The 23,053-nt window shown below is 32.9% G+C and overlaps 5 protein-coding genes across 6 annotated transcripts; 3 read left to right on the top strand and 2 right to left on the bottom strand.

The window, feature by feature from the left end:
- The first annotated feature begins 1,059 nt into the window (after nucleotides 1–1,059).
- LOC122397026 (juvenile hormone epoxide hydrolase 1-like) lies at nucleotides 1,060–5,019 on the top strand. Its single transcript, XM_043395836.1, has 8 exons — nucleotides 1,060–1,212; nucleotides 3,054–3,162; nucleotides 3,244–3,436; nucleotides 3,519–3,760; nucleotides 3,968–4,083; nucleotides 4,145–4,344; nucleotides 4,421–4,655; nucleotides 4,740–5,019. The coding sequence occupies exons 1-8, from the start codon at nucleotides 1,154–1,156 to the stop codon at nucleotides 4,960–4,962; spliced, it is 1,377 nt and encodes a 458-aa protein (XP_043251771.1). The 5' UTR covers nucleotides 1,060–1,153; the 3' UTR covers nucleotides 4,963–5,019.
- A 1,091-nt stretch (nucleotides 5,020–6,110) lies between these two features.
- On the top strand, nucleotides 6,111–10,308 carry LOC122397025 (juvenile hormone epoxide hydrolase 1-like). Its single transcript, XM_043395835.1, has 8 exons — nucleotides 6,111–6,346; nucleotides 8,233–8,344; nucleotides 8,435–8,627; nucleotides 8,710–8,951; nucleotides 9,169–9,284; nucleotides 9,346–9,545; nucleotides 9,622–9,856; nucleotides 9,941–10,308. The coding sequence occupies exons 1-8, from the start codon at nucleotides 6,288–6,290 to the stop codon at nucleotides 10,164–10,166; spliced, it is 1,383 nt and encodes a 460-aa protein (XP_043251770.1). The 5' UTR covers nucleotides 6,111–6,287; the 3' UTR covers nucleotides 10,167–10,308.
- Nucleotides 10,309–10,425: 117 nt separating this feature from the next.
- On the bottom strand, nucleotides 10,426–11,781 carry LOC122397027 (trafficking protein particle complex subunit 4). The gene is made up of 2 exons (XM_043395837.1): nucleotides 11,039–11,781; nucleotides 10,426–10,928 (listed from the first exon to the last, which is right to left on the bottom strand). The coding sequence occupies exons 1-2, from the start codon at nucleotides 11,211–11,213 to the stop codon at nucleotides 10,450–10,452; spliced, it is 654 nt and encodes a 217-aa protein (XP_043251772.1). The 5' UTR covers nucleotides 11,214–11,781; the 3' UTR covers nucleotides 10,426–10,449.
- On the top strand, nucleotides 11,440–12,063 carry LOC122397028 (gem-associated protein 6-like). The gene is made up of 2 exons (XM_043395838.1): nucleotides 11,440–11,645; nucleotides 11,723–12,063. The coding sequence occupies exons 1-2, from the start codon at nucleotides 11,440–11,442 to the stop codon at nucleotides 12,051–12,053; spliced, it is 537 nt and encodes a 178-aa protein (XP_043251773.1). The 3' UTR covers nucleotides 12,054–12,063.
- A 686-nt stretch (nucleotides 12,064–12,749) lies between these two features.
- LOC122397024 (serine palmitoyltransferase 2) lies at nucleotides 12,750–21,865 on the bottom strand. Of its 2 annotated transcripts, none has more exons than XM_043395832.1 (10): nucleotides 21,548–21,865; nucleotides 19,765–19,941; nucleotides 16,773–16,927; nucleotides 16,072–16,217; nucleotides 15,535–15,753; nucleotides 15,303–15,466; nucleotides 15,057–15,218; nucleotides 14,721–14,983; nucleotides 14,519–14,648; nucleotides 12,750–14,028 (listed from the first exon to the last, which is right to left on the bottom strand). In XM_043395832.1, the coding sequence occupies exons 1-10, from the start codon at nucleotides 21,779–21,781 to the stop codon at nucleotides 13,921–13,923; spliced, it is 1,758 nt and encodes a 585-aa protein (XP_043251767.1). In that variant the 5' UTR covers nucleotides 21,782–21,865; the 3' UTR covers nucleotides 12,750–13,920. The 2 variants fall into 2 exon arrangements, with proteins under 2 accessions (XP_043251767.1, XP_043251768.1); XM_043395833.1 differs by having other exon boundaries at nucleotides 19,765–19,934.
- Nucleotides 21,866–23,053: the final 1,188 nt, after the last annotated feature.

Here is a 23,053-nt window from a genome sequence, read left to right as displayed (position 1 = left end):
AAAATACTTCCAAATATAAAACTCTTAGACTAATTTTAGAAAATACTTGGTCTGTTAGTAAGTTTTGTACAATCAGATTAAAAAAAAAAAAATATGTTCGTATTATATTTGTGTAATACGCACATATTTTAATATGAAATAATTTTCTGAAAAGTTCGTATGTCTCGAAAACAAGAGATTACTAAATCAAACTAAATTTTATTTTTCCCACGTAAATGCAACGCGATGTACGCAGACGGCGCAGTGCGGTACATATTTTAAAAATTTAAGTAAGATTTAAGAAAACAAAAATAGATCTATTTGGGTTATTTTTGTAACCAATGTATAGTAGTCTAAAATATGTGTTCCGATATTATCAAACAACGTTTGTGCTCTGTACTCATACAATAATATTACTAAAAATAATTGCAATAGAATTGTATCAAATGCATTCGTTGAACATTAATTACTGAGATAATAGGAAGTAAAAAATGTAATAATGTCCGTCGTGTTAAACAGTCAATTAGAAATATTCTCAGTATAGTATTCGTTCAAACTGTTCAAAGTTGCCAAAGATCGCTTCCGAACGACATTTATCGAAACACATTTACTTCTGTTGCTAGTTGTAATTTTGTAGACAGGTTCGCAGAAGCTCATTTAGATGTAGAGCATCTAAAAATAATTCACGCATAATTTGAAACATTCGTATATGTATTAGTATGATACCCAACTGTACGTTTTTTTAATTATTAATACGCTCTGTGCATTGTAATCGTAAATATTTTTTGACATTTAATTATTAATCAAATAAAGTTTGTTTTAAAACTGTCGAAATAAAATTACGTTATTTATCTTTACACATGTAGTATAAATAATATTTCTCAGTTGCGAGTAAATCTAATATTAACCAGGTAACGTACAATTAGGAGGCAGTTTGAATTTCTGCCGATCAGATGCACCACATCTGCATAATACTTTTGTAAACGCTCGTTGGATGGCGTCGAATGTCAAGTTCCCGCGTTAATTTTCGAGTTACCTGTTTGTTGTGTTATCCCCTCAACGACCTATAATTTTTTCATTAAATCCTCTATAAAAGATTGATAAGATTTCTACTCATTCGCGTAGCGTCAGTTGTACAGTTTGGACGTCAGTCGATTCACAATAATAGTGCAACATGATAAAAACTGCAATATTCTCTGTACTCTTAGCTATTGGTATATTCATATACTTCAGGTAAACTTTTTAATCTATATTAACAGTAAATTGAAAACTGACAATGTAAAAACACGTTGTCAATTGACTAGAACACGCGTAAACAAAAATTATTGTTCAATTACTCTATTACTTAACACGCTATTAGCATCATAAGCCTACGCCGCACAGACTTTTATCGAGAACCCGACATCACACATAGAAGAATAAAGGGTTTTCTCCTAACAAATGTATTTTCAGTAAAAGAACATTTCTTGCGTTACTTTTTCATGAATTTTTGACAATCGTTTAACGAATTTTTATAGAGACCTTTCGTGGTGTGAATCTTCATAAATTTTAATTGTATTCGACCTCATTTACAAGTAGTATTTTTCCAGAAATTTATTTCAAGGAGTAAGTCTCAAAATTCTGTAGCTTTCAAAGTTTCCGATATTTTTAATCACATAATTGTCACTTCTTTTTCAAAACGTTATATTGATTATTGTTTAAATATTGTATACTATTTCCTAGATAAAATTCTGACTATCAATAGATTACTGGTACGGTTATCACGAGAGGTTAATGAAAACTATACAAATTGTAAGTTTTACGAGGCACTGAAGAAAAGAAATAGCGGCGTAGATGATCTTTGTGCCTTGTAGGTTGTGAAAAAATTTGGTATTAATGCGAAAAACTATCATATTCAACACTATCTTCTCATCTACTGTTATAATTATAGAAATAAAACAAAATAGGCACAATAGGCACTTGAATTGTATTACAATGTTTTTTTTTACGCGCTACATCTGCACCGTTTGACTGCCAGAGGAAGAAGAACGGTCGAACGTGCATGTAATAATCACATACGCGTTGCATGTCATTTAACATTATTATTCGTATACGGAAAAAAGTTCAAGGCAACTATACGATAAAAAGATTGTACTAAACTATGGTCCATTCCATCGGTTCAACTACCTATTAATAGAAACTTAACTTTTTAACCAAGTTTTTGTTGGATAAATGTTCAACTGTGCGACAGGTGTCTCTCGCGCACAAGGAAAAAGATTATGGATGGAAATAACTATCTCTCTTTTTATCGTAATCGAAAAGCATCGATTGTTATCGAACCATGAGAAAAAAAAAATATATTTAATTTACGATTGCAGTATTTGCTTCTACCAACTACATAATATGTGCAATACCGACCTCCATCTCTCATACGCGGGCTTACATACATATACATACATACATATGCAATTGTTTGATGAAAAGCTTTATAAGTTTAGAATTTCTATACAAGAAATCTTAAATGTTTCAAAAGAATTGTTAGAAATATCCTAAAATATTTAAAAATTTCTTACTCTAATAAAATGATTACAAATTAATACCATAAGTTTGCATCCTGCAATTGCACGCATGAAAAATAGTATATATGTATTGTACATCTCGTGTAATCGCTAAGAGACTTTGATCGCTAAAAGATAATTAAAACAAAAAATTATTCTCAAGGGCAAATTTGATCGTTCATTTTACCGATATTTTATTCAAAGCTCATCCAACACTTTCTATTTGCTGCGATAGAAACATGCCGCGACAAATTTGGTTAAATTAAATCCCTTGTGTTACTTACTCTTTAATACACTTATCAAACAATTTCCGTACGGTTCCAATAATTGCCCTCGATTACTTGTATCCTTGTATATTATTTCCTCAATTCTTGTACACTATTCACTAAATAATTCATTACTTCGGTTGCACCTGAATATTAAGGCGTAATAAATATTGAACTTTTAAATTCAAGTTCAGACACGATTTGAATTTAAAGTTTTTTCTCGCGCGAACATTCATTTAAATTATAAATACATACATGATACTTTATTTAGCTACCCAAATGTCTTACCCGCCCCGAATTTACCGGAACCAAACTGGGGACTAAAAAATATAAACAAATCTACAGAAATACGACCTTTCAAAATCGATATACCAGCATCGGTGAGTAATAAAATAAACGATATTTATTCCTTTCAGTATCATTTGTGTCAGATTTCTAAAGTTCTTTAACTTTTTGCAAAGGTTATAGAGGACTTGAGATATCGTCTTGCACACAGAAGACCGTTTACAAACCCACTGGAAGGTACGGCATGGACGTATGGAATCTCTACCAAGTACCTCGATACAGTATTTGATTACTGGATAAGTAAATATAACTGGACAGAAAGACAAGCATTATTGAATAAATATCCCCAGTTTAAAACAAACATTCAAGGTAACAATAGCAAACATTAATGAGCACTAGTGTTTCTATTGTAAATAACCAGGCATAATCATATTGCTTATCAATATTTCAGGCCTAGATATTCATTTTTATCATGTTAAACCGGCAAATCTTCCAAAAGACAAACACGTGAAAGTTCTACCTCTATTGATACTGCATGGATGGCCTGGATCAATTGTTGAATTTCAGAAAATAATACCCATGTTGACAAAACCTTCTGCCAATCGCGATTTTGTATTTGAACTGATTATACCATCGCTACCTGGGTATGGGTTCTCTGAAGGTGCTGTTCGGCCAGGAATGGGAAGTGCACAGGTATTACAATATAATACATAGGGTGACCTAACTAAATAATACAAAAACCGTTTGTTATATAAAAATTATTTTGAATAAAATTTGCAGGTTATAAAGTAAAGCATACACTGGTATGATTAATTTTGTTTTATATCGTTCTTGAAAAAACTTACTTTGCATTTTTTAATCGTAATGCATAAAATTTCACAGTGCTACTTTTTTATTTAGATTGCAGTTATCTTTAAAAACCTGATGCTGAGACTTGGTTTTGAAAAGTTTTACGTCCAAGGAGGAGATTGGGGATCCATTATTGTCTCCAACATGGCTATCCTATATCCAAAAATGTTGGTAAAACTTTTTATAAAATTTACTAAAAATATGAATTGTGATTCATTTAATTTGTAGGGTGATTGGTGTACATATAACTATGTGTGCTTCCCTTAAACCAGAGACTTTATTTTGGTTTACTATCGGTTCTTATTTCCCATCACTAGTGCTCAATAATGAAGATTATTCGAAATTCTATCCTGTTGGTAAAATTTTACGAAATCTAATCGTTGGAAGCGGATATTTACATATACAAGCCACAAAACCGGACACAATAGGTACAACTTTTTATTAAAAATTACTAGAGTAGAATAGGACACATTACACAAAAATATGTAAAATTGTATGTACCAGGAACTGCTCTATCGAGTTCGCCAGATGGTCTGGCAGCATACATTTTAGAAAAGTTTAGCCTAGGGACAAATAAAGCGTATATAGAACGAGAAGACGGCGGACTATTGGAAAAATTTACATTGGACGAACTACTAGATAACGTAATGGTATATTGGGTAACCAATAGTATTACCACAAGTGTTCGTCTTTATGCTGAGAATTTCAATATGGCATACAGAGCTTTAAAAGTTGAAGCGTACGTTTATAGTTATAGATTAAATATTATGGATATATTAGACAATAACAGGAAATATTTTAAATATATTGTCTTTTGTTTCAGATTGCCTATAGAAATCCCAACAGCTTGTGCAGTTTTTCCTCATGAAATATTAATTCAACCCAAATCACTACTTCTTAGTAAATATCCTTATCTAATTCAGTATAACTACCTTTCACGTGGGGGACATTTCTCAGCTATGGAAGAACCTCAACTTTTGTCAGACGATGTGTTCAGTTTTGTGAGAAAGGCAGAAATAATTAATAATGCAAAGTGTAATTTATAATGTAATATAATACTTAGGTTTTAGTATGAAGTTACAAAATTGTCGATATAAATTGTAACGTTTCATATTGAATGCGAATGAAAATCTAAAGTATTTTTATTTTTATTATTTTAACACCATAATAAAATGAACGCTGTGATTACTAAATGTTTTAACATTCTCCAGGATGGTGCTTAAATTAGACTTAAACAGTTTGCTTTTGTTTGGGATTTCCAAAAACTAAAAATAATTTTTTGAAGCATAATCTGTTTAGACTCTGCTACTAACAATGAATTTCATTCTAAAACATGATTCAAAACTTGATCTGCAATTACAAATAGAGGATAGGTATGGAAAATTAGAGGTGAGAGATGTAATCATATGTTTTTTTCCGCGTTTGTCATGCAGATATCTCAGAATATGACGTGACCATAATTTAAAGTCAAAGTCAGACGACTTCGTCAGTCTTCTTTTTTCCTTTCGACTCAAAGAGGAAAACAAGAACGTACGGACGTTTATAATTTATGATGTATCTAATTTTTGTACTTTGGATTTATCCACATTGGAAAATATAAACATTGTTTTTATCTGCGTTTCCCAGAACGTAAACACCCAAAATGAATAATAAACGAAATAGAAACGAGTTCGATTATTAATGAATTGAATATGCATCGCGAATGAGTCGTCTATAGTGAAGCGTCAATGACAACTCTGAACACGAATACTGCGCAAGGCCAGTATCGCGATTCGATTTCAGTATTAATCTAGTTCGCTCTGTGACTAATTATGTTAAAAATTCCGCGATTCAGCTTTTCAATGTCTTTTTCGTTGGAAAGATGAGTACATGACGAAATGTTTAGAAATACGTATTTTACAGTTTCTAGTACCTTACGACATTCTCCGGCAAGGGTAAAACTTATTAATTGAACGTCAATACATACTACATACTTTGAATGGTGTGATCACTCCAGCTGAAATCTTTTACATTCACTATAAATTCATTGCGGATGAATAATCCGGAACGTACAACCATAGTACAAAGTCTAAATTCGGTTTTAGACACTTGTCTAACTCCGGTCTCGATAAACACGTTTTCCCGCGATCGGCGAACACGCTTAGATTGCGTATATTGGTTCGACAGTTTAAACGCTGGAGGCGCTAGCAGCTTATGGCTAGAAAACCCCTGGCTGGCCTGGCTCCAGTTCAGTAATGCCTATCAGTGATCACACCACTGCATCCCAATCATTCTCGGTAAAATTTTGATAAGATTTATAACCAGTCGCGTATAAGCGTTGATTGCACTGGCTGTACAGTTCAGACGATAGTCCATTCACAATTAATGTAACATGTTGAAAACCGCAGCGTTACTTCTACTTTTGGCTAGTGGAATATCCATCTACTGGAGGTGAGCTTTTCAATGTTCTAATTACGGGTAAATCGAAAATAGACAAACGACAATTATTTCTAAATTGTTCAATAACTTACTCGTCTGTAGAGAAACGTTTCTCGTCAATGTTTGATGATTATTTAACAAACTTGTATACTTTTTTTTTGCTGCCCAAATATTCACCAGTTTCAATTGTACGTTACTTTGTTTATGAGTAGTATTTTTGTTTAGAAATGTACCGACAATATAAATATTTATAATAAACGATAATGTTTTTATTACGACGAGAATCTATCCGTTTGGAAAAGATATATGCTACTATTGCTATACGCACAAATTCGAAATAAAGGAAACCATTATTATCTTCTGTATCATATCAAACCCTATGAGAAACTGCAAATAAATTCAACTATGCAAATTCACTTTAGAAGGATACCATCGCGATAGAAACACACGATTATTAATGAGACAAGCGTATCAACCTGTTGACTAGAGTATTAATTATCCTTGCAATATGTAATACGAAGATTCATTATGTAATCAAGGATTCAAGTACACTGAGTCTTAAAGAGCCTATTCTAGGAAGGAATAATACATACAACGTATGCCCGTGAAGATGCATATTTAAAGTTATAAAATTTATAAATATTATTTGTTAGCAATTTACGTTAACGTGATTGATGTAACGATATGAATATCATAATTAAAAAAAACTCGCGTTTTAACGTAGCCGCCAACAATAACATAAAACACGTAAATCTAGCGTTAAACAGAGATAATGAATTTGGAGAAAATTAATAACGGTTATGTATGGTTGACCGAAGTCACATTGAACTTCATGAAACATAAATAGTACGATGGGCTGAAACACTTGTCAGTTTACGATCAAAGTCGTCGTTGCCGAATAATACCGAAATAAGATAGAAAACATATTCTCGTTTCTCCGATTGCCTTCCGTCCTCGTAATTGTATCCTTTGCGTATACGCTTCGTTTAATTTACGACCTCCATATTTTTACTGAGAGTTCGCGATACCGGTCTCCGTATTTCGTATAGATTTACAATGCGGCTACTGGTTTCATACTTTTCTATGTTCATATAAATATAATAACAAAGATTGTGTATTTTATTAACATAACTTTTAGATGTAACAACTTCTCGTTTACTTATAAATCTGTATATGTAGATTGGCTAGCAACTCGACAATTTTCTCAACTGGAATGGTCAACTCAAAACCCTGACCTAAATTCAATATAAAAAAAGAAAATAAAGTACTATATTTTGTGTAAAATACTCTATTCTAAACCTTAGCCCTTTGTATCTGATTATTTAACGTAGATTAGAGTAGTATTAACAATTCGAAACATCGCGATGCGTGCTTGCACTTTTACTCGTCGTTGTGGGTTTGCTGTTGTAAGCAGAAGATTCAAATCCGTTGTTAGAAAGTTTTTAAATTACTGTTTCATCGTTTGTATTGCGAGAAGACATTATGTAACCGTTACAAGACTTTGACCGTTAACGACAAAGCAATAATCAACATCCTGATTAATTCAAAATTATTTTTGGCTTGTTTTATCTAATTTTTAGTCGTCGTTTATGGAAAACTTTCTTATTCCCCGTGATAAAAGCATATCGTGATAAATTCGATAGCATAAGGTCACGATTGATATTCTTGATTTTTTTAACATCGCGTTTTAATAATAATCCACGATTACTTATTGAATTCAATTAAAAAAATAATTCATTGATTTAATTTCACTCGAATGTTCAGATCTAATAAACTTTGAATTTTTAAATTGAAAATGAGACACGATCTACAAACACTTGACATTTTTTTATACGCAAGGCTACTTAAATTACAAACCATCCGGGTCATAGCCGATAATTCACTAACATTTTGTTTAGTACTCCAAGCGAGTTGACAATACCTAATTTACCGGAAACAAACTGGGGATTGAGGAAGAGTGGAAAACAGTCTACAGAAATACGACCTTTCAAAATCGATGTACCGACATCGGTGAGTAATAAAATAAACGATATTTATTCGTTTCAGCATCGACGAATAATTCATATATTGTCTATTTTTAAAATTGAATTTTTTATGAAGGTTGTCGACGATTTGAAATATCGTCTTGCAAAGAGAAGACAGTATGTAAATCCATTGGAAGATGCAGCGTGGACTTATGGTATTTCCACCAAGTACCTTGATACAGTACTTGATTACTGGAAAGATAAATATAATTGGGCAGAAAGACAAGCATTATTGAATAAATATCCCCAGTTTAAAACAAACATTCAAGGTAACAATAGTGGACATTAAAGAGCACCAGTGTTTCAATTGTAAACAACCAAGTATAATCGTATTGTTTATCAATATTTCAGGCCTGGATATTCATTTTTATCACGTTAAACCGACAAATCTTCCAAAAGACAAAAACATTAAAGTTCTACCTTTATTGATGCTGCATGGGTGGCCTGGGTCAATTGTTGAATTTCAGAAAATAATACCCATGTTGACAAAACCTTCTGCCAATCACGATTTTGTATTTGAACTGATTGCACCGTCGCTTCCTGGATATGGGTTCTCTGAAGGAGCTGTTCGGCCAGGGATGGGATCTGCACAGGTATTACAATATAATATACCGGGTGATCTAACTAAATAATTCGAAAACCGCTTGTTACAGTATAAAAATTATTTTAAAGAAAAGTTGTAGGGTATACATAGAGTGCAGCATACACTGGTATGATTAATTTTGTTCTACATTGCTCTTGAAAATACTTACTTTGCATCTTTTAATCATAACGTATAAAATTTCACCGTGCTACTATTTTTTTATTTAGATTGCAGTTATCTTTAAAAACCTGATGCAGAGACTTGGATTCGAAAAGTTTTACGTACAAGGGGGAGATTGGGGAGCCCTTATTGCCTCTAACATGGCCGCCCTTCATCCAGAAAAGTCAGTAAAACATTTTGGAGAATGCAATAAGAGTGAAAATTGTGATTCACATAATTTTTAGGGTGATTGGTTTACATTCCAACATGTGTTCTTCACTTCCGCCAAGCAACTGGTTTATGTATCTAGTCGGTTCCTATTTCCCGTCGCTAGTAATCGAAAATGAACACTACTCAAAATTCTATCCTATCAGTGACATTTTACGAAGGCTAGTCGAGGAAAGTGGATATTTTCATATACAAGCCACTAAACCAGACACATTAGGTACGACTTTTTATTAAAAATTACTAGAATAAGATAGGATATGTTACACAAAAATATGTAAAATTTTATGTACCAGGTGCTGCTGTATCTAGTTCGCCGGATGGTCTGGCAGCATACATTTTAGAAAAGTTCAGCACTTGGACAAATGTAGCATACAAAGATCGAGACGATGGCGGATTATTGGACAAATTTACGTTGGACGAACTTCTAGATAACGTAATGGTATATTGGGTAACCAATAGTATTACCACAAGTGTTCGTCTTTATGCTGAGAATTTCAGTGCAGCATACAGAGCTTTAAAAGTTGAAGAGTACGTTTATAGTTACATAGTAAATATTATAGACATATTACACGATAAAAGGAAATATTTTAAATATATTTTCCTCTGTTTTAGATTACCTATTCACGTACCTTCTGCTTGTGCAAACTTCCCTCATGAACTAATAACTCAGCCCAAATTTGTTCTTAAATCTAGATATCCTAATATGATTCAGTATAATTACATAGCACGCGGAGGACACTTCGCAGCTTTCGAGGAGCCTCGACTTTTATCCGACGATGTGTTCAGTTTTGTGAAAAAGACGGAAGAAATGATACAAGCGGAACAGCCGAATAAATAATTATGATTTAGAGAAGTTTTAGCATTAGGTTGCAAAACTGTTGATATATTTTTTTAAAACGCTTTAATAAATTGTAATATGTTTCATATTAAATACGAACAAAACTCTACATTGCTCATAATTGTTATCATATACAATATAACATATTCTTCCTTATTTCTGTATATTCATACCCCAAACCTAATAAATTTTCTCTTGTTTCGTCATTGTTTTGTTTGTGTACACATTATTTTCAGTTATTTACAAAATCTCTTTTATTTTTTATTGATAACACCATAATTGATCAAACGTTGCCAGAACCAGATTTTTCAACATTCTCTAATAAAGTTTGCAAATTAGATTCAAACAACTCGCATCTGATTGGCATTTCCAACGAATAAAAAGGATTTTTTAAAGCATAATCTGCATATAATTCGTATACCCTTTTCAATAAAATTTCTATTCCACTTTGCGTAGGCTCTGCTACAACAATGAATTTAATTCCAGTTAATGTTTGGTAACAATGTAGTCGGAATGTATCAGCCTCCAAAATTTCAATTCCAGAACATCGTGGTTCTGGGCTCAACTGACTGGCAATCGCAAACAGAGGATAAAACATGGATGCCAAGAATATTTTTTCGTTTGTTGTCATCCTGGCACGACTAAATTTAAGAATCAGAGGAAAATTTTCTGGTTGCTCAAGCATTTCAAATACATCTTTTCCATTTTCTAGTTCCCTTCCTACTATTGGACTGCCGTTTACTGCCGATAAAACATGACCCACTACAATAAATTGATTATTACTTTTGTACTGTTCTTATTCATTTAATTTTATTAAAATAATATATTAGTACAATATGTTAATCTAGTTTAAAAGAATATATCTTTCTTACCGTTGATTCCGTCCTTCTGGCCAAACGAAACAACAATCTTCTTGTTTTCGTAACTTAGTTTGATATCCAGAGGATAATTGAATGTCTTTTCATTTTCAATTCGAGGAACATTATGATCGTGATTAAAAATCAATCCGCCCGATTTCGACACGATATATACACCGTACACAACCATTTTTAAATTATGTAACAATATAAATTAACAATACAATCACTGCATTATTGTTTACTTTTCCATCGTCAGTTTTATTGTAATGTATTTTACAAGTAACTGTTCATTTATAAACAAAACCGTCAAGATTAACTTCCCTTGAGGTTATGTTGCGATTTAGGTTTGCGGCAAACCATTCGCCTGACAAAACTCTGATAGTGACACCAGTTTAACAACGGGAATATTATATATGATTCAAACCCATTTCGCGTTTTATAATCTTCGCGTCGAAAATTTTATGCACAATATGGAAGAAAATTCAGATTGGTCTCACAACATTTACAAAAATTATCCTTTGTTGTTTAAGAGTTACCTTGGTATGGAAGTGGACATTTTAACTGTGGATGGTACTACAGCTTCTGGCGTTGTTTATACTGTTGATCCTGTATCAGAGAGGTTAGAAAATCTTCGTTATGCGAACACGGATTCACATTCTTACGTATTTGTTTGTCTATCGATTACTGTTTTTGCAGCGTTGTGTTGCTACGGACCTGTCAACAGAATTATTTAAAAATCGTCTTCGGTCATGCGATAAAAAACATAAAAATCCGTTCGGATAAGCCGCACGATTTACCGGAATTATTTATGAACGCACCGACTAATCTTCTCCAATCGTCGTTAGAAGAACGTAAAAATGCAGTCATAAAGATGCTTCAAGAAAATAGACTTTCCGTAAAAGAAGACGAAGATATATTAACGATTGAAAATGTATTGTCTATAAAACCGCCATACGAACCGAACGATTGCGTTTGTACAAACAGCATCATTTTAGGAAGAATTCAGAATCTTTTAGCTCGTGTATAAATTTAATATTTTCCAGAAAATAAATTATGTAAGTAAACGAGCAAATATTTTCAAAAATTATCATTCCGTTAAAAATAAAACTACAAAATGACGTAATTATTTTGTTATTAAAGATCTTCGCTTCGTTTAATAATAAGGATACAAATGAATCGTAAAATACTTCCGTTTAAGAAAATTTGCGATCTATATTCTCTTTTTTATCATAAAATATTCTTTATTTCGCAAGTATTATGTCGCCTAAAATAAAGTTCCGCTTGATTATAAATCAATTGCAGATAAAAATTCATTTCATTTACAGTTAAATTCAATTTTAATATAATAAAATAGTAATCTAAGTTTGATTGTAACTTGAAGATATTGAACTCATCGCACCATAATCGATTAGAATAATAAAAAAAACTTGTCGCAATTTTCTCGAATTAAAATTCACATACCGTTTTTCTTTAAGAATCGATAATATCATTTGATAGTATAGTTTTAAATAAAAAATAATATTTAAAAAAAACTTATACGGACATTTGAAAAATTGTTTAATGTAAAAAGCCACATGTGTGTGTGTGTGCGTGTATGTAATCAATTCCAAACTGAAGTATAATTATTTTTATATAGAAGTAAATATATAATTATAGTTACATTTAATTTAATAAACGAAAAAAGAAACTATATGAAATTTCTTCAAACGTACTATTTGGGATGAATAATTTTTTCCATACAAACAATACTTAACTGTAAACAAAAATATAAGACGCACAGAATGTACATAACACTTGTTTAAAATTATTTTTTAAAAACAAAAAAGTTACGTTGTAATTGCGATTTCTTGTATAAATCTCTATGACTTTAAAAACAGGAAAAACGTTCACTATTTTCATTTCAGACTTGAATCTTTTGCTGTGGCAATAAGGTCTGAAAGTCAATGTTATTGTTAAGAGGTGAATGTTGAAAAAAATACCTCAACTTCTCTCTTAGCATTGACTTTCGTTGTATCTATCCATTGTGCGCAGTGAATATTTTCTGTTAAACAATTTATTACTCCCTTTTTTAACCGTTCACCGTACTCGTGAAGTTCCTTGACACATGTTATCGAAGATTACTAGCTATATACAGAATTTTGAAAGCTTCGGAACGCTGCACACGACGCGCTACTGCCTAGGATATTTGCCACAGCAAAAGGATTAAAAAGCTCGATAACGAAATAAATGCAATTGCGGCAGTGCGTCGGTGCAGCAGAATATGTTTAAGAGCTTCGGGTATCCGCAGGAAAATCTTGGTTCGACTATTTTCCTTTGCTGAAAAAAAATATCGAACCTCTACCTTTCCTTTCTACCGATATGAAAAGAAAACTATATGTGTGATTTACTCGTTCGAACTACCTTGTAATCTAAGATCTGTTGGCATGTCACAGCCACCGATATGTGCATATGCCGCAAAACACGGGACAACAGCTCAACTCTGACACACTCCTGGCTTCTCCATTATTACCTAGTATAATTCGTTGTGCATTGTTCAAGAGATATTCGAACACTATTCGGTTCATGTTAAACTTGCAGTATCATTGTACATATTGAAGAAGAAGAAGAAGAAGAAGAAGAAGAAGAAAAAGCAGTTTCATCTACGCGATTACTAATTTCTTGATTCAATATTGAATAACAACGAAGAAACTAGCGTCGACGATACTTATCGATATCTTAATAATTTCTGATGTACTATGATTAAGAAGTATAACGCCCGCGGATGGATCGATGGAAAAGCATAAAAAAAGAATGCGTGTAGAGTTCTTCCAAGGCAGTGTCTCTCCACAGAAGTATAAAGGTGCTTCTTTGGAGTAAAGTGAACGTCCTAAAGAGTTCACTTTCTAAGTAGTTGGTCATTCGGTCTCTCCGTCGGAATAATATTCTATAGGCGCTGAATCGCGAACTTTACGAGAATATCTTAAACCCAGATAATCTGCAAGACTTTCGATATGTGACAGAACCTAGAAATAGACAAAATTAAAATTACGATATCGAAAATGAGCCGTATTTTTTTCTAATGAAAGAATCTTCTTTTTCCATCTTTGCAACCGTTTAGAGTAGCGATAAGCAATTCGCAGCCCTTCAACTCCTTACCTGCGACTCACTAATACGTTTAAACGTTATCACTTCATGTGCCCTAAAGCTAATCTTGGCGAAAGATACATTCGATACGAGTTGCCTCGAAATTTCATGGAGTATTCTATTGTGCTACGCAGTTTTTCTAACCGGGACTTGGGGAAAAATGCTTTGAAACAATTTATTTTCCATAGTAGTTTATCAGAAGTGCATTGTACTCGTCTTGAAATGCTCTATCAGAAAATATTCCATTTAAAAAAAAAAGAAAGAAAAAAAAAGAAAAAAAAACAGGTTCCACCTTTAGACTTTCAAATTTGATGTACTGCAGGACAAAGGTTGCTCATCACTGGTTTAGAAAAAAAGCAGTTTACTTACATAATCCAGCTGCTGTTTGGTATGCGCAGCAGAAAGACAAAACCGTATTCTACCTTCCATCAACGGAGTTGCTGGAAATCCAACACCGACTGCAGCTATGTTATGTGTTGTCAGAGTTCGCACGACTGCACTGTTAATTAATATAATTTTTTTTAAATTCGACATTTACAATCCTGTGTTATTTCTAATTCTTTCTTCTTACCCAATTTTAGAAAACAAGTAGACTAACATAGGTACAACAGGCGAATCTTCGTTTCCATAAATAATAACTCCAATCTGGTTAAGTCTGCGCCTAAAGTACCTAGTATTTCTTGCTAGCTGTTTCGTTCTTTTCCTTCCGTCATCTGTACCATCTTCACCGGCGATTATTTTCATCGAAGTGATAATTTGTTGTGCTATTGGTGGTGACATGGCCACTGCATACGTATGAGCGTGGCCGTATATCCTTAAATGATTTATTAGAGTCTAGAATTATAATAATATCATTATTATTATTATTATCCAAGTAGCCAGTAAATTGTAAATATGTTCTCCTTACCTTTGTTCCAGCAATATATCCACCAGCAGATCCGAAACTTTTTGTAAAAGTTCCCATTAGTATGTCCACATCTTTTGGATTAATTCCATAATAATCGCAAACGCCTCTGCCGTGTTTACCCATTGCACCAGTGCTGTGAGCTTCATCCAAATAAAGGTATGCCTGTAACATGAAATAAAAATCGATACTAGAACCCAACCTTAGAATACAAAACGAATCTCTTTTAATATAAACAATTGTACTTGCTTTGTACTTCTTCTTGAGCTCCAAAATCTGAGGTAAATTAACAATAGAACCCTCCATAGAATAAACACCTTCTACAACAATTAATATCTTTTTCCAAGGTTTTCCCGATCCTGGCTGCCCAAAAACTACTGCAGTTTTCAGGCAATTTTCTAAATGTTTCATATCTGTGTAAAAGAATAAAAAAAGTTGAAATGAATGAATTGTATTTAAATTTAATTTCATTTAAACTTACTGTTGTGTTTGAACACTCTAATAGTAGCACCAGAAAGCCTCAATCCAAGTATCAATGAAGCATGATTCTTCTCATCGCTAAACACCAAGCAATCTGTACTCAGTAACGAAGGTAAATTAAGAGAATTTGTAGCAAATCCCATTCCAAAGACAATCGCATCTTCCACTTCCAGAAACCTGGCCGTCAATGTTTCCAATTCTTCGTGAATGGGCATATTTCCTTGAAGGAACGAATACGAACCAAGTCACGTAAGATATCATATACATAAAAACCATTTTCGGTTGCGGGAGTAAATTACAATCATTTTTTATCAATACACATACCCCCGAAATCGTACGCACTTTCGAGAAAAAAATTCTGTATTGGAAATATAATGTGTGGTCGGAAACATAATATTATATTCCTCGTTTTTAGAACTTTACACGTTGGTATAGTCCAATGATCCGTTATTGCCTCAGCGGTCCCGACGTATGTCGGGTAATCGGAATTTTAGTATAATAAGGAACAAGTAGTTGGCAAAAAAAGAAAATTAGTTACCAAGTTCGAGACGAGTACTACAACTACCACAGCCAAATTTTTTTAGAGTTTCGATGCTTTGATCCGCACATTTTCCAGTCGCCTCGGCGAAGCCTAGATAGTTGTACGATCCCAAATTTATACAATTTCTGGTCGTTCCGGTGAACCTGCAAAATGAGGAACATAAATTAAAAATTCAGGTATTCTTTACGTCTCGTATTACTGTGTTCATATTATTCAAATTCAGAAATGTTGTATTGTACAATGGTACTTGAGAATCAGCAACAAGGTGGCCATGTAAAAAATACAATGCTCAGTTCAGATTATGTAATTTTATTAAAAACTAACAAGGCTGATATAAAAAAAAAATCAATCGTGCTAATCGACGCCGCTGAATTTTATTTCCAAGTTATAAACTTGTTTTCGCGCTCACTGGTCATCAAATCTCCTTGAGTTCTTCATTACATTTAATCAAGACAAATGTCTGCCTTCCTGCATCTCCAATAGTCTCGTTACGATTTTCGAATCTGTGCGGTTTCAACACCGAACCAAGTTCCGTTCAAATTAAACAAGAATTTTTACAGAATTAGTTGTGCTCGGTTAGAAGAAAGAAAATTACAGATTGTTGTCGATACTTTGTTTCATTTTCGATCAGTGAAAAGTTTAATTACTATTTTTTATTGATGGAATTTGTCATGTATCTATTTTTTATACCCACTTACTGGAATGTCCATCCGTAATCTGGCGTTACTCTGTCCTTAAGCGTAACAGTGGCACCTGGAACAGAGCATATCGGCCTGTTCCAGCAATCTTTCACTCTTCTGTACACGTATCGAAGATAAAACCTTTCAAAATTTTCGTATAACGGCGCGTAACCCTGGAAAAACGATTTTTGCTTTACGACCCAAGTCTGTACAAATTCAGTTGGCTGTTCAAGACCACGAAGCGATTATCTCTTGAGCTTATCACCGTTTTATCTGTTACTCTATCGCGCAAATCTAGAAACAGGGCTTGAAAACTGTTGTAGTGTAGGTTCGATTTCTTAAACCGGTTACCAAGAATTTTCGTTCTGAATAATCGTTACAAAGAACCTGACACTTTTGCCACGCGTTATAGAATTATCAGAGTGCCTCTTTTTTATTTAAATGGTTTTCAATAGAATGAACTTTTATTATCGTTTCGATGTTCACAGACAATTGATTACAAAAAGCATTTGCCTTGTCAAAGTGGATAAGACACTGCCCATAACTGGTAATTTTCTACTCGATCTTAAATTCGTTCGTTTCGTTATTTCAAGAGCGAGCAATAGATACATACATCGTCGACCAGACCACTTAACAACGTGCTATACATATACGGCATATAGCATCGCACTGCATCGTTGCCACAAGTAGTACACTGGGGCATTCAAGTACAGGCGAAACCAAAAATACGTATCACGAAAAAATAGATCGAAAACATAGAATACTATTTTTTCGCACAGGCCTTAGTTTTCAAGAAAATCGACTTTGAAAACACCCAACACACTTACGCGTAGTTCATACATTTACAAAATTGAATTTGTCGAAAATGAAAGCATGTATAAAAAAAAAATAACAATGTATTCTTTAGATGGAACATGTATTTTGGAACATTTTGTATAAACTATTGTTTTATAGGAGCCTGTGATACTTTCTTTCAAAGAGAGTTCAAGTTCGCAGTATGTATATGTATACATTCTATTTGATATTTGTCACATTTCTAAAACAGTATTAGAGTCGCGTATTGGCATGCTATATTTATCTTTCGTATAGAGATTAGATATGAACGCTTGATTACATCAAAGATCGTATTATGACAAAAAAAACCACAAATTTTTATTTTAAAAAAGTAACGACGTTGAGAAATGTTTCTTCCTCTTTCTTCATTGACAATTAATTGAATTGAATTGAAAGTAATAAAAATTGGTTTGTTTTACGGAACTACCGAACTCCTAAATATTATATTTCAATCGTATAGAAATGTGTAAAGCTGTAATTACACTAAATATGTACGTTGTCGCGCGACACGGCCATCGCATCGCGTTTGCCCAGCGAAATCGCATAACTCGGGTTGGTTCTTGTTCAAACAACATTGCGATAAAAGTTTCAATGAATAATATTTCTTTCAAATTCTTTCTTTAAACAGTTACGATTGGATCCGGATAAATTCGGAACCGTAGGTACATATACATAGATAGAAACACCTTGGGGTCCGCGGACCACAGGTTAAGAACCACTGATTTATCTATTATCTATTCACGCGTGTTGTAGTTTACGACTTATTGAACAAAAGATGCAATAGGGCCGAAGTTCATGGTGAATAGTTACCGAGCTACAAACCTGGTGCTCGCAGTGAGTATCAGTTAGAAACGCTTTAAAGTCCGTATGAAAATATATAAAACTTGTCATTGCAATTTACATTTATTATTTTCGATGCTGAGATTGTATCGCAAGAACCAAGTGATAAATATTTAACATTCGATAATAGAAACGTTGTGGCGACAGGTTGAAAATTTGTAACAATGAAACTTGTAACGCTTGGTGTCGCGAATAGAGAAAATGCAGAAAGCAATCGTTGCCAGGTAAAGTTAAGTACCAGAATAACTCTATCACGCAACCTCTACAATCGCTTAGACCATTTTTATTTTTCCTTCCTAACTGCGATTAATCCTTTACTTGCATCCAGCGATGGGGTTTGGAACGCTTTCGATCTATGTATACGTATGTACCTACATGTATCTTAAATATAAGATAAGATTTGATTTTAGAAAATAAGAAAATAATTTTATTTCTTACAGACGTAGACAACTTGCATTTCTTAGTATGTACCAGTTTCATGCATTCTTTAACGAGTATGAATACGGATTAACTGCGTAAATCGAGATACGCGATACGTGTAAACAAAATCTGTTTACGGTCGTGCCCTTACAACGAATACGACGTATTTCGGGTCGCGGTTCTGAGTCATACAGCTAACAAATAACTTTTAAAACATTCGATCGGGAAGAAAATATCAAGCAGTACCGTATTCGTTGATCGAATACTTTCTGAAATACATTTTGCTCGTTGAAAAACCAAGCCGAGTTGATCCACGACACAACTAGCAACAATCTTGTCGCGCGACAGTCGCGTACAATCTAAACTGTAGCGTCCTTAACGCGTTAAACGCGAATCTAATTTTGTTTCACTTTCCCCGGGTACCGGACACAACGTTTAACGTGTTAAGGCATCGAGGAAGGGGGTACCATTCAATTGAATCTAAATAAAAATTAACTTTCGTTGCACTGGACTGCCATTGTATGCCAAGTGTACCTTACCACGTTTCTCTATTAATAGTGAGTTATGAGGCAAATTTCTTTCCTTAGTAATCTCATTATTTACCCCTGACCACTGTCTCATTTTCGAATCTCTGTTTGCTCGCCCGTTACACACACACACACACACACACACACACACACACACACACACATATAGATAATTCCACTTTCCCTACTACCCTATCTTTAATAGAGTGAGGAGCATAATTGATCTAGAAAAGAGTTTCTGTCAATTTCTTTCAGCTAGCACGTTAAATCAATCTACGAATGTTTATTCCATGGTACAACGTCGTCAAAAACTTTCGATTTTTTGTCAAAACTATTTAACGTGGTACAAGTTAAATCTTTTATAGAAGAAATACTGTACGTTATCTTACCTCTCTGTTATACTCTTTCGCGACTTTCGGCGTAAAAAATAATTGATTTATATAACCCAGAAACATAAGAATGTAGAAACCGAGGTGGGTTAATGCTGCTGTGATAAACGGTACTCTCTCGAACGATTCTTTCGACCTTGACTTCGCCGGCTCTGCTTTCATTCCTTTTTCTGCAAACTAAGTATATTTTTAACATATTTACATTTGACATCTTCCTCAAGATCATGCAACATTTTCTATTTATTTTAGTTCCCCGTCATTTTCGATCAAATTCATTTATTACATATTAAATTAAAAATGCAAAAGATCTACAGTTACCGAACCTTCGCGGAAGTAACTGTAAGATTCTATAACAATCGTAACAATGGTTGTTGCTGATAAACTTGCCGGCAGATAAGCTGCTTACCTAGAAGAGTATCTGATATGTAGCATTACTTTTAGAAAAAGTAACGCTTCCGAGGAATAATAATTATTTCGCGTAAGAAACATATTTAACTTAAAAAAGAGATATTTCACGAAATTCGAATAAACTTTTTTTTAGAAGATTAAAATTGTCTTTTGGTCAAAAGCTTTTTGAATATTTTACATTTTTGTACGATCTACGCGCAGTGCACGCGTACCAATCGTACTTTTATGTAAATTTCATTAATACATCTATGTATACCAATCTAATATCTCTTCTATACTTATATAACAAGTCTCTATATCGAAGATTTCAAGCGTTTTAAAAGTCAAGTCATATTATGCATACGAATATTCTTGCCAATTAAGTGATTTACGGTTAGATATGAATGTGGTTATAAAAGCATATGTATGTACACATACAACTTCTCTTCGTGTAAGTCAGTATTAATATTTAACAATGCCTGATTATCGTCTCTACGATTTTGAGGTTAGTTTTGGTATTGCCGAATAAAACAAACAATATGCGATATGAAAGTAATACGTAAACGAAACTACGTAAAGTTATGTAGTTGCTTATAAATTTTAATGATCAGTATGTTATTTAATATTAATTTCATATAGCACAAACGTAAAATAAATATATTAATTTCAAATTCTATTGAATAAAGATCAAAATTTTTACTTTAAATGCTTTAATTGAAAGTACGAAGTCAGTGGCTTAAATAGCTCAAGCTTTATGGCATGTATAGTTACCAATCAACCACTTAAAGATAAGTCAGGCTTATAATTGTTAATTTTACCACACTGTAACATATCTATTCGGAATATTTTAAAAGATAACAATAAATTTAACTTGGTTTATTTTTAATTTATTCAATTTGAATTCTAAATTATTTTTCTTTATACTGTCTTACAGAAATGTAAAAAAACAATAAAAAAAAAAAATGCTTATCAGGAAATAAACAGAGCTAATAACTATAATTAAATACGAAACTAAACAAAAAGATACTGATAACACGAATCTTAATAATAATCGGAAATTATTATCGATAAAATATCTAAATAATTCTGTATGAAATGAAGGAATTTTAAAATGTATTCAATACACATAAGTAATTCAAACAAATATGCACATTTGAATTGTTTGTGAAACAAATTTTAGGGCCAATCTTTACGTACTTCTATAATTATAACATTTTCACGATTAATATAGTCATTAGTAGAAACTTTAGTATTTATAAATTTGATTTAAAAATATAAAGATCAATCGCGATATATTGTATGAATTTCCAATAAATTTCAAGTATTATATTTAATACTTTGTCAAATAACATAACTCTTAAATAAAAATAATTCACGTGACAGGTGACGATCTAACCTGTACACGTCCATTGCTTTGTAAACCGGCATGACCATTAGCTAGGAAGTCATCGTGATAGGTTAATCCATTTCTACTGCTTCGTTTCTCCTCGTGTTCATTCAGCTTTCTTCTAGTGGCAGCTTGTGCCGCCATTTTGCGAAGGGCAAATTTTTCACCAAGTACCGTAGGACCAAAGAAAGAAAAAGGTGTCAGAGAAGGAGGAAAATACAGAGAGAACACACGCGTCAACATACGTCCGTACGACGCGGCGAATAAACAAAGACTAACGCTGAAACCACGCGTTGCGATGTTAGCCACGCATGCGCGTCGGCCTTGCTGACTTTGTGACCGCGATTTTCGGCGAAACACGGGGATAACGCAGGCATATACGGACACGCACATGCGCAGATGAAATGAATTAGAGTGATTACTCTCAGGATTAGTATACAATTGAGAATAAAGATAATTAAATTAATGTACGCAAAGATCCCAACTAACTCGTATTTAGTGTGATTTTTGGGATCAAAATTCTATATTAAAATTAACAACATAATATAAATTGCATGCTTTTCTTTCGAAATTAAGACTAACAAGTGAAAAACATAGTATACCTGTTTCTTTATTGGATAAAATACGTGTACTTTAAATTGACTATGTATTATATTTTTGTGCAATCTAAAAGGGAATATTTTACTTTGTATCTCTTTAAAAATATTATTAAAGGATATCAAAGGATATTTATAACATTAACGACATTAAATTTCACATTTCCGAAGAATTATTATTTAGATTATTCAGTTTTTATGCACGTATTCCCAAGATTCCTTTTTATTAATTGTTTGCCGCTATGCGACCGTGATTATAACGCAGGATACCGGCTTTGACATGCGCATTGACTAACCTGTGTATACGTTTCGCATGTGTGTATATACGTGTAAACCCGCAACAACTTATAGGTGCGCAAATGACATACTTGCACACGTTTCCATTGTTTATAAGTACATATTTTTTTAATTTTGAAGCATGTAATATTTATAAAAAGTATCGATCAGACAAGGGAATTGACTTTCACCATTTATAGCATTAGAGAATAGAATTAAAATACAAAATTATAAATTGAGGAACACTTGAGATTGTTTCGAGTATTGCAAAATTTGCCATTTAAAAAGAAACATCTTGTTTCATATTTTATTGCAGTATTACATGCAATGGAGATACTTTCGTTGATAACGTTAACTGCCCCACCCTGTGTATTAATGAAAATTGAAGAGACGTATCGATTAGGGAAAGAGAATAATTAATACAAGTTAAACCGTATTTGTACAATAGAGTATTATTAAACACTAGTTCTAAAAGCGTAACTAAATATTTTAAAGAATCATGTCTACGTATGAGCTTCGAAATTAATACATAAAGAATTATTATTCATTATTGTTCATTATTCTACGTGTTAGTTTCTTTTTCAATATCTATTATACACACCCTAGTTAATATTGTATTAATTAATAATGTGTAATAAGTATG

This window comes from Colletes gigas, unplaced genomic scaffold, assembly GCF_013123115.1.
Source record: "Colletes gigas isolate AHSC1104 unplaced genomic scaffold, ASM1312311v1 Colletes_gigas_Sc00008, whole genome shotgun sequence".
NCBI lineage: Eukaryota > Metazoa > Arthropoda > Insecta > Hymenoptera > Colletidae > Colletes > Colletes gigas.
The sequence above is the reverse complement of the archived record's forward strand: the minus strand, read 5'-3'. Positions and strand labels throughout refer to the sequence as shown.